General features: G+C 43.6%; 1 protein-coding gene across 2 annotated transcripts; it reads left to right on the top strand.

Moving 5' to 3' along the window:
• Positions 1-1,442: 1,442 nt before the first annotated feature.
• Positions 1,443-9,755, top strand: onecut1 (one cut homeobox 1). Of its 2 annotated transcripts, none has more exons than XM_010737196.3 (2): positions 1,443-2,930; positions 7,172-9,755. In XM_010737196.3, the coding sequence occupies exons 1-2, from the start codon at positions 1,865-1,867 to the stop codon at positions 7,462-7,464; spliced, it is 1,359 nt and encodes a 452-aa protein (XP_010735498.3). In that variant the 5' UTR covers positions 1,443-1,864; the 3' UTR covers positions 7,465-9,755. The 2 variants fall into 2 exon arrangements, with proteins under 2 accessions (XP_010735498.3, XP_027137701.1); XM_027281900.1 differs by having other exon boundaries at positions 1,443-2,945.
• Positions 9,756-11,319: the final 1,564 nt, after the last annotated feature.

Here is an 11,319-nt window from a genome sequence, read left to right as displayed (position 1 = left end):
CCAGCAGGATACTGACCGCTGCAAGCTGTCACCTCGGCCGGGCTGAGGACGCCCTGCTCTACCACTCTATTAGGATAAACTGACATGTAGTAAGCAGGGGCCGGCTTTTCATCCGGCTGCAGGTCTGAGGAGTTTCATGCACCTCAGTGCAAAACGCAACCTCTTCACTTGTCAGCATGCCATTTTTCCTCCATTTGACTTCATAGAGCTGCTGTGAAAATGTCCGTGAGTGTGTGAATTTGTATTTATGTCAACAGAAAAAAAATAAATATTCTTTTATTTGAATAAACGATGTTGGAGTTTTGTTTATATATATTTTAAAACAATTGTTTTACTTCTCAAACTTAAAAAAAAAAAAAATGAAATGTGCATGTGTCCAACTCCAAATAGGACAAGTGTGTGTGCGCGCACACACACACACACACACTCATCGTGCTGGGCTTGGTTCGTTAAGCCTAATGTTTGAACAATAGACACATCTGCTCATCTTTTTTTCTATCAAAAGAGAAGGTACTACAGTCTTCCTCGTTTGGTTAAACCGCCACTTATTTGGCATGGGGAGAGGAGGGGTGGGGGTGGTGCAGACTGGATCTATGTGGTGCACATTAACAGCCTAACATGTGATCTAACTTTAGTGGCTAATTAAATAATCATGCTTTGTTTTAATCCCTGATGTCTCCTTTTTCTTCTTCTTCTGTGTTTTCATTGGAGGTTTTGAATCCCCAGACCTCACAAGTTAAAAAAATCAACTCCAAATGAACCCGGAAGTTTACTTAATTTGCACCTAATAATTTAAGGAGGACTGAAGGTAAAACCTCATTATGGCTCTAATGAATTTAACATTTCCCGAATAACAATTGGTAATCAAACATCAGGCGATGTATCCAGTCCATTCCCGCGGGTCGATTCCGTGTGGATTTTATTTAGGGATCGGTCTATTTGCAATTTTTGAACATTTCAGTGAAGGCTAAAGGCTGCTGAATATGGTTTATCGCGGAGAGCAGCTCTTAGCAGGTGGTTTGAGACCTCCCTTCCTTAATAAGGTGGCTGACGTAAGAGCAACGGGGGGGGGGGGGGGCGTGTGTGTTTGAGAGAGAGAGGAGAGGGACGGAGGAGGAGGATGAGAGGAGGGGATGGAGAGAGAGAGGATGGAGAGAGAGCGAGAGAGGGAGGTAGAGATGAGGAGAGAGAGAGATTGGGAGATGGAGAGGAGAGATAGAGAGGGGATGAGAGAGGGAGAGAGGGAGGAGAAGAGAGAGACGAGGAGAGCGAGAGGAGGAGAGAGAGAGAGGAGAGGACGAGAGGAGATTGGAGAAGTGAGAGAGAGATGAGAGAGAGAGGAGAGGAGGAGAGGGGAGAGGAGAGGGAGAGGGAGAGAGAAGAGAGGAGAGAGAGAGAGAGAGAGAGAGAGAGAGAGAGAGAGAGAGAGAGGATGGGTGTTTTCGCAGTGCGCATGTGTAGACGGTGATCTGCGCTGTGGAAGAGGGGCTTGGAGACACACAACTAGAGAGATGGCGCGGCACCCGACCGGAGCGCAAGGACAGCTGGTTGGCGGTGGGGGGGCTTGAATCATAACGAGAATCAGAAAATAAAAAAAATAATCACAAAAAAAAGATATTAAGAAAAAACGGGATTCGGGAAAAGGAGTTTCCATTCTGCTTAAAAAAAAAAAAAAAAAAAAACAGCGTCAGAGGTAGGATAAAAATAAAAACATATGAATATAAGGACAGAGAGAAAGCTGCTGCAAGAAGAAGAAGAAAAAGCAACTAAAGCCAATTGAACTTTCCTGGACGTGTTGGACTTCTGGACAGCAGCTAACTGCGGTAGGTCAGATAGATGGTTTGTCCACAGCGCTGCCCGGATCATGAACGCACAGCTGTCGATGGAGAATATTGGCGACCTGCACGGAGTGAGCCATGAGTCCGTGTCCGGTCACGGAGAGCTGCTGAGTGGCCACAGTCCACATTCCCGACCGAGCCCCCGGGGTCTGAGCCATCGCGCTATGGGCATGGCGACCCTGCTGGACAGCGGAGACTATCACCCCAGCCACCCCGGACACCTGCATCCAGCCATCAGCATGTGTGAAGCCCCCGGCATGAGTGCAAGCAGCACTTACACCACTCTAACCCCCCTGCAGCCCTTACCCCCCATCTCCACCGTGTCCGACAAGTTTCCTCCTCACCATCACCACCACCACCACCACCACCATCCCCATCATCCTCACCCGCATCCGCACCAGAGGATCCCCGGAAATGTCAGCGGCAGCTTCACGTTGATGCGAGAGGACCGGAGTCTGGCGCCTATGAACAGTCTGTATCCCGCATATCATCACAAGGATCCCTGCATGGGCCAGAGCCTCTCCCCGCTGTCTGGTTCCGGTCTGGCCAGCATACACACGACCCAGGCAGGCATTCCTCCCTACGCTCATCCCGGTGCAGCCATGCCTGGTGAGAAGATGCTCACCCCCAGCGGGTTTGAGGCTCACCACCCGGCCATGCTCGGCAGACACACGGAGCAGCACATGAGCTCCTCGGCGGGCATGGTACAAATCAACGGTCTCCACCACCACCCTCACGCCCACCTTGGCGCGCAGGGGCACGGCCAGGGGCTGGGGAACAGCCGGGAGCAGGCCTCCGGGCCGGGGCAGCAAGGGGGTGGCGGTGGAGGGGGTGGTGTTTCTGGGGGACAGATGGAGGAGGTGAATACCAAAGAGGTGGCGCAGAGGATCACAACAGAGCTGAAGCGCTACAGCATCCCTCAGGCCATCTTTGCCCAGCGGGTCCTGTGCAGGTCCCAGGGGACCCTGTCCGACCTGCTGAGAAACCCCAAACCCTGGTCCAAGCTCAAGTCCGGTAGAGAGACCTTCCGCCGCATGTGGAAATGGCTGCAGGAGCCTGAGTTCCAACGCATGAGTGCGCTCAGGCTCGCAGGTGAGCGAAGCCTCGGTAAAGCCCCCTTTTTGTTTTCATCCTCTCAATGTGTTGCTGAGAAAAACAGACGCTCAGGCAGCAGGATCATTAGCCCTGAATGCTACATTATAATGAGCAATGGGTTAAATGGGCTGGGAACCAAATCTGGCTTTGTAGTTTTTATTATAAGGGAGAGAGAAAAACAATTTCCAGCACTGGCTGTAAGTGTAATACAAGAATCAGGGTAGCATTCAGGACAAATGTCCCCTCTTGGCTGATTGTTCTTTATCAAAATAACATTCATCACATGTCTCCAATAATGAAACATTTAGTGTTAGATGAACTGATCCTGGTTTCTTAAGATCTGTCTTCCAAACGAGGCTCCTGGATGCGTCACACAGCGTTTTAAACAACACGTGAAGTCTGTGAAGTTGGAAAGTGCTTCACAAAGCTGATGCTTCAGACACCAAACGAGTGGCCTGATATCAATACGCATCCCTTTTTGGTCTCTACACTGATTTTGGGGTTGTGTGAAACAAGTGCTCATGTCATTTTACCTCAAAATATCGACCGCTGGACTGTGTGCGTAAACTGATCCTTCGCCCAGAAATCGTTAGGAATGTGTTTATTTTGGTGTAGATGCAACTGATCACCCTTTTTGGTGTTGCCCTTGGTGTAAACAGAGAGAGAGAAAAGTGTACGCGTGTGTGCACGTGTTCTTGTGGAGTCTGTGATAAAAAAAAGTAAATTTAAATGTCAAGTAAAGCTGAAGCCATGCATTATTTAGTGGGTGAAATGAGCTTTGTCTCTCACTTTGGTAAAATTATCGGCCTTCATGTCAGAACAGAGAAGAATCGAGAGCATGTGTTGATGTTTTTTGGTCGTAAACTAACCCTGACCTGACTGAGGTTTCTCTAATTAACTGATAGACCTCTGTATTAATTTGTCCCTGAGGTGGGCCTGTACACATGAGTCAATTAGGGTGCTCAATGAGGCCCAAACCGCATGTGCGCGTTCACAGACACCCAGTGGATTTTTTTTAAATATATATATAAACGTTATTTGGTTTAATCAATTACCTATAAAGGAGCTTTTCGAAAAGTCCACTTGAGTGAAAAGTGCGTGTATTTGCCTACGTGTAAACGTGCATGTGAATTGTTATTATTTTTCAGATTTCTGCTGCTCTGTGTGTGTGTGTGTGTGTGTGTGTGTGTGTGTGTGTGTGTGTGTGTGTGTGTGTGTGTGTGTTTGGGGGTTGTTGGTTGTTGATGAAGATGAGCTTTTATCACTGACGTTTGCAAATGAGTTAAAACAAATATTCAACTTCAGAGAGCTGTATTTGAATTGGATCATCCAGGTTATAATTAAAACAAACATCAGATCAGGTGACTTATTGATTAGTACCGATGCTTGTTTTATTTATTTATTTATTTATTTAAAGGTACAGAAATTCATACTGGTTATACTGGGCGAAAATGAATTTCTCAGGCCTGCTTCAGTTGTATTCAGTAATTTGAGCATGATGTGTCCTTTCTCGTTTTATTTCTACTTTTCATATGAACAAAATCATGAATAAAATAAATTACAAACTTTGTCGTACACAAACTTAAAATAATAACATTATAGGGTTTTGTTGCAAAAACGACAAAAAAGGTTGTGAGAGGATTTAAAAAATGTACATTTTAAAACTAAATGAATTTGAAGAGAATAGGCTGAGCGCCATTTTATTGATCCGTTCGTTCCTTGGTGAACTAGATATCTGATCGTGTGCTGAAGTAGATGTGATATATACTTATTGATTTTAGGCTTCTGAAATTAATCTCGGGCCCTTTCTCCCTTTTCCCACGTATTCAATTACACATCTGAATTTCTTTGTATAGAATAGAATAGAATAGAATAGAATAGAATAGAATAGAATAGATGCAGGCAGATATGTGTTATTACAGGACTTCAGAAACGGTTTTGGACTCAGTAAATCGGTTGTAACTGCAGAGACAGTTGTGTTTTTCTGCTGTTTTTAAGTGCACATCAGCAGCTCACAGTGAATTAGGCTCCATGTTCTGTCTTTGTCGGTGTAACAGTTGAATACTTGCAGCATTTTGAGCACAGAGGTCTGATTGTTGTTTTCTCTCTGTGAGATGATGAAACGCAGGACTATCCTCACACTATGTCACTGTGTGCAGTGTGTGGAGTTATCTGTGTGTTTGTAATGATTAGCCGGGAGCAGCAGCAGTGTGTGTGTGTGTGTATGTGTGTGTGATTAGTGTGATAACGAGGCCGTTGTTATGTCCCCCCCCCCCCCCTGTTAGTCCTGGGAAAGCTGCTTCTCTGATCGGGCCTCCTGTGCCGGGGCCAGGCTCGCTCTGTGGTGGCTCCTGCTGTCTGAGTGGCCTTCATACCTGCTGATTTATAGCAGCCCTTACACGAGGAGCTCCGGCTCTCTGTTAATATTTACCAGCACTGGAGACACCAGGCTGCTCATACTCACTATTAGACTCCAGTTTATGGTCATGCGGATATAGGTCGCTGCACTGTACTTTACCACACATCTGAGTGAGGGTGTGCTAGAATGAGGTTAGGCGGTGGGATCAGCTTGATTAAATAATGATATTTATTTGAATCACTCCGTGATGAAGCTTACTGTTTGCTGGAAAGCAGTGACACAGATATCAAAACGAAAGATCAAAAAATATGAAAGTAACGTGAACACTGTTGACTACATGCATATCGCTTATGTAATATAAAATGTTCATTTATAGTGCAGTGAGACGAGAGTGGTTTTCTCCATAATTGCGTGTATGAATCTCATTGTTTTATATTTAATTGGTTTTCTTCTTAGTGCTTTGAGGTTTTCTATAATGAAATGGTTTTATTCACTCGGTGCATTTTGAAAAAAAAATTAAATAAATAAAAAATAAGTTTAGGGATTGCTTTGTGGTTAGAATATACTCTTCAGTAATTTCCCTGGTGAGTCCATACTGGGCCTTCCTCTAGCAGCCTACGTCTGCCCCCTCCTGGTCCCTGCTCACCGGTGAGCCTCAATTTGGATGGCTGTACTGGAAAAGAGGGAAAATATATATATAATGAAATGACAAAGAGGTTCGGTGAACTGAGGTTTGATAAGCTGTCAAACGGATTCCCAAGACCGTCTTTCTAATATTAGACGATGTAGTTTATTTTTCCAGCGTTATAATATATAGTGGGGTACCGTTGTTTTCAGCACCGCGGACAGCGCTCATTGTTCCCCGGCTGACAGGTGTCCTGTCTCGGCTGCTCAACCTGCGGAGCCCCTGTTCTGGTCCATGGACCAACACGGGACCATGAGTCTCATAGGAATCCCGGACAAAATGCTGAAGTGTATACTTTCCTATGCAACTTAGCAGTTTTGTGCTGCATTAATATATATATATATAACAGACTGTAGCACTGTGCCCAGGACTATTCCCGCACAGGGGAAGAAAAGTGTACTCTACTCTGCCAATGAAAGAGACTATGTTTGAAGCAAGTGCCTCTGCTTCCAACCTGCAGACATGACACAGTTACACCTGACAGATCTTCTCAACATTTATAGTCACCATGATAAATATGGATTTGACACTTTTCCAGGTCCCTTTCCGTGACTACAATATCAGAGTCAATTGAGTGCATATACAGTGATATACCTGTTTATCATAGCTATTTAACATACATTAAACAGAGTGGAGGACCTCTTCAAATCAGCTGAAGCAATTTTTGTTTGGGTTGCAAAGATGCATAAGCTGTTAAAGTGTTAAAACTGTGTGTTTCCTGATGTTATTCATAAGTTACAGGTCAAAATGACAATTTAAAATCAATACTGACACAAGTCAAACATGTTTAGTGGTGGTATTATACTTGATACAAAAAATCTCAAAAGGAAAAAATGCTTGAATTATTTTGATGTAAGCATCTATGAAAAACTTCATTTGTTTTGGACCTGCATTTGTGTACTAAAATAGTCTATATTAGAGTTAGTTTTGGTCCAGGCAGAGTTGAAAATATCTGGTATTAGCTTTAAATAATGATATCAGTGCCAGTTAGAATTTAAATTAACCTGCTATGAAGGAAGGCGACTAAGACAACTCATTGGTCAGTCCATGGATTTACTCAGATCTTTTTTTTAAATCCAATATGTGATAGAGAAGATTCTTTTTTTCCTGCCATAAATCTTTATTTTTAAACAGATCTATTCAGCCCTCTCTCACTTTCACTTTTTGTTTGTCTCTCTACTGAATTCTCCACAGCATGTAAGCGCAAGGAACAAGACCATGGCAGAAGTGAGCGGGGGAACATGACCAAGAAGCCCCGGCTGGTGTTCACAGATGTGCAGCGGCGGACGCTCCATGCCATCTTCAAAGAGAACAAGCGTCCATCCAAAGAGCTGCAGGTCACCATTGCCCAGCAGCTGGGCCTAGAGTTGGCCACAGTGAGCAACTTCTTTATGAACGCACGTCGCCGGAGCCTAGATAAGTGGGTGGACGACGGCTCCGGTGGTCACTTGGGCAACTCTGGCCCCAACGCCTGCACCAAAGCCTGAAGACGGACTGATTTGACCAACTCATGGACTGACTCAACCTCGGTGGAAAAGCTTTAAAACTTAAGAGAAACAAAGAGAAACTTAAAAAGACCTTGAAGCAACGTTTTGCCCTTAAACCTGTACTATATTGATATTTATAGTATCCAAAGATGAAAAAACAAACCAAAGACTTCTTGTTTGACCTGCTTTGAAATGTTTGTTTCAGCAACACGTTTATGTGTAACATACTGCAAAAAGACTATAGTTTTACCCCCCCCACCCCCTCACACACACTCACTGTCACTGGTCTATAGCTTTACTACACCCCCCACGCCTCCCCACCCAGTATCAATCTGTCATTCGCCATCCTTATCTTTAATCTGATTGGTTGGTTTTAATGATGGGTCCCTAAATGGAGGTTTAATCAGCCTATTGGCAGTCTAATCTGCAGCTGTCCACACCCTTGAAAAACAGGCAGAATGTGGAGCTCCGGTGGGATTGGCCAATCAACTTTAAAGACAAAAAAAAAATCCTACAGGAGCGACTGGATTGTTGTGCAACCTTGTTTGGATCGGTGGCGGTGGACTGTCTGTCTCTCCAGCTGTCTGTCTTTCTATCAAGCATTCCAGACAGACAGGGGAATGCCCATGCGTAGACTGCTAACCCAAAACCAAAATCCCAACCCTGAACCAAACCCCCCTAACCTCAACCCACATGGTAGTGCTTTCTTCCAACATGCTGAAGCGTTGAATCATTTAAACAAGAGAAACCAAAGCCTTCTAAATCCTAAAGCCTCTCATGCAGCTTAGAAATAAAACCACTTGAGAACCTGTTATGAAGTAATTTGACCAAAGAGTATATTTTGTAGTTGATAATCTTAAGAGTATTTTTACCTCATTTCCTCCCTTACCTCCTGAGACTGACTGTTAGTTTGGAGCCACAAAGAAGAGAATGTTACTGCTTATGGTCCGTACAACATTTTGAGTCATACTTAAATATATGCTCCCTGCAAATGGAAATATTATATGACACAACCCTGAAAATTAACTATTGACGTTTGCCTTATAGATGCCTTCTTGAATCAAGCTAAATATTCCAGTTATATCTTTGCAAACAGTCTATGTGAATGTTCCTGTAAATGCTCGTTGTGAAGATTAATCATTACAGATACATCCTTTCCTGTAAGTCTGTTTAGCTAATGCCTACAGATGTGTTCCAATACCAGCAGCTGGCAAACAAAGACTAATCCGTTCAGTAGTGTGTTTTCTCTGCAAAGGTGAAAACAAAAGATGCTCTAAGTGTGTTCTTGACACTGTGAGGGAGAAAGACGGCCTCTGATGGGATTTTTGTTTTTGAGGACAAACTGTGTCACCCCTCTAATAATAAGCATTCAGCGTCGCTCCATCGTCCCTGTGTGCTTCATTTTATCCTCCTCATCAAAGATGTTGGGTGGAGGGGATGATATCAATGATCAAATCACTTTCAGGCGCTTACACAGCAATGTCAGCTCGTCACCTGAATACGAAAGCACCCCATCCTGCCTGTTGCCAATCCCCAGTTCCCCAACCCCTCCCCAACCCCTCCGCCCATCCTGCCTCTGCTGTCCTAGTAAGCTATGCATTTCAGCACTAGGAGGAAAGCACTACACAGGGCTGGCCCAGGGCAGCGTATCATTAAATATATTGAGCTGGCCCCTTGCCGTCATCCTCCTCATGGCCAGGGTTAGCAGCTCTACATTCATCAGAACAAGCGCTGAAGGAGAGGCGAGGGAGAGAGAGAGCTGCTTCTTCATCTCTGAAAGGAAAAAACCAAAAAGACGACAAGAAACAAAAATGTGTCAAGACCTGCTGATGTTTTATAGTGTGAACCAAAGATGCTACCTCACTCAAGTTCCATACGTGATTTCTATCACTTTGATGATACCAAAGATAACCAAAGATTTTTTCTCATTGCACGGCCTCTATGAGTGGTGTTAAAAGATGTTGTTTGTCTCCCCTCCCCCCATATCCTCTCTCTCTCTCTGCCCCTCTCTTCCTTTCTTCTCTCCTTTCCGCCTCCCACCCCTCCCACCTGCAATCAACCCCTGCACCCCTGCTATGCGTGCTCTTGCTTCATCTGTGCTCTGATTACAGCTCCATAGGTAGTCGTGCTGATGTAGCTATAGGCAGATATGCTGATCTAGCCATAGATACACACAAGCGGCCACTCAGGTGCCTGCAGGGTACAGCGAACTCGCAAGCCATGCGATCAGTCTTTCTTTGTGTTTGTTAGCAGTACCAAAGAATGCTTCTTTCTTTTTTTTTACCACTTTATTGGCAGAAAAGTCAGATAAAAATGTAAAAGCTGACATTGTGGCATATAAAAAGTTAAAGTTAAGTTTGGTTCATGATTCATTTCAAAATAATCAATGTGAAATTGATGGAGTACCCAGCTGGAGTCTCTCTTCTTTTTTTTTTTTTTTGCTTGCAGCTTTTGCCCTGCCTCTTAGTGTGTATCTATAGGTTGATAATATCGATCCGCCAAATAGGTCAGTCATCTTTACGTGACAATAGGCAGACAAGCTGACATAGCCATGGGCAGAATTGTTGACTCAACTATAGGCAGACATGTTCCTGAAAGTAGAAGCAGACGTGTTGCAATCTTTCTAAAACTCCCAGGACGAGTGCCTTGCTTGAACCAAAGTGTTAAACCGCTGTTGACCTCTCACCTTTGACTCTGTGAATACCTCAGCCTGTAGAAGGGCCACTACTGAAGTAACAAGGAAAAGGTTGTTGTTTTTTTTGTTTTGTTTTTTAATCACACCGTGGTGCTTTTGCCAGCGCAACCATGCAATGAAAACATACCAAAGGAATTTCTGTTGTCCACTTCTACAGTTTAAACCAAAGGTCTTTGTTTCTCCTCTCCCTTGCCCCCTTTTACCCCTCCATCCCTCCTTCCCCCTAACCTTCCTTGTCTCTCTGCTGTGTGTAGGAAGGTCCAGCACTCTGGCCGTGCATGTCTTTACCAATGTCTCTGAATACCTCATAGTAATAATTCCTTTGAGTTCTGCATTGAGACGTGTATCTGTGAGTAAGGCAGAACTCCACTCTTGTGGTAACTGTTAATGTTACTTCAAAAAGCTGTATGATTATCTATTTTGAAGTTGTTGTGTGTGTTTTGTTTTGTTTTTGTTTTTTATTTTGTTTGGTTTTTGGCAGAAGTGCTCTGCTTCGAGTCACGGAGGACAAGTTTCAGGGTTGATGTATGAAACTTAAGGGATGGAGGGAGAAGCGTATTTTTTATCAGACATTGGGTTATGCCAATATTATGATGGTAGACTATTGCTTTTACAGGGTAAAACCAACTGCTGTGATATTGTGTTCATATTTTCCCTTTTCTCTACTTCTGTGTTGTGATTTTAATTTAATTGCATTTTTGTAATGGTTAACCACTGCTTTAATTTATGCATTTGTAGAAACTCTAGATTTGTATATAGTAGGTTTTTGGAAAAAAAAAAACAAAGAAAAAAGACAGTTTTATGTTACAGCCTTATTTCCCACGCTTAGATATAACAAAGGAGTAGTTTGTATTCTTCTTCAGCTAAATCCTAGCCGGCATTTCAATGTGTGTTTTAAACACTGCCAGAAACCCAGACAGTTGATTTGCCAATGCAGACAAAGTTATACAGGAGCTACTTTGTTGAACAGCTGGCAAAAAGCAGTGTGTACGTGTGTGTGTGTGTGTTTTTTCTATTCTTTTGACTTTTTAAAACAGTTATTTTATGGGTATTACTGCACATCCAAAGATTTTTAAAACAAACCAAAAATTGGAAAAAAAATATGTATAATGTTGAAAAGCACTGGCATTTGTGAGGTAGACTTGTTGAGTTTTGATTTG

The sequence above is a fragment of the Larimichthys crocea genome, chromosome VIII (genome assembly GCF_000972845.2).
Source record: "Larimichthys crocea isolate SSNF chromosome VIII, L_crocea_2.0, whole genome shotgun sequence".
In the NCBI taxonomy this organism is placed as follows: Eukaryota; Metazoa; Chordata; class Actinopteri; family Sciaenidae; genus Larimichthys; species Larimichthys crocea.
Note: the sequence above shows the minus strand (reverse complement) of the source record. Positions and strands in the feature narration are given on the sequence as shown.

Bases quoted from the DNA above. Each gene is read 5' to 3' on its own strand.
- onecut1 (XM_027281900.1), top strand. From the start codon at position 1,865: ATGAACGCACAGCTGTCGATGGAGAATATTGGCGACCTGCACGGAGTG. The intron at 2,946-7,171 runs GTAAAGCCCCCT...AATTCTCCACAG, and splicing joins CGCAGGTGAGCGAAGCCTCG to CATGTAAGCGCAAGGAACAA.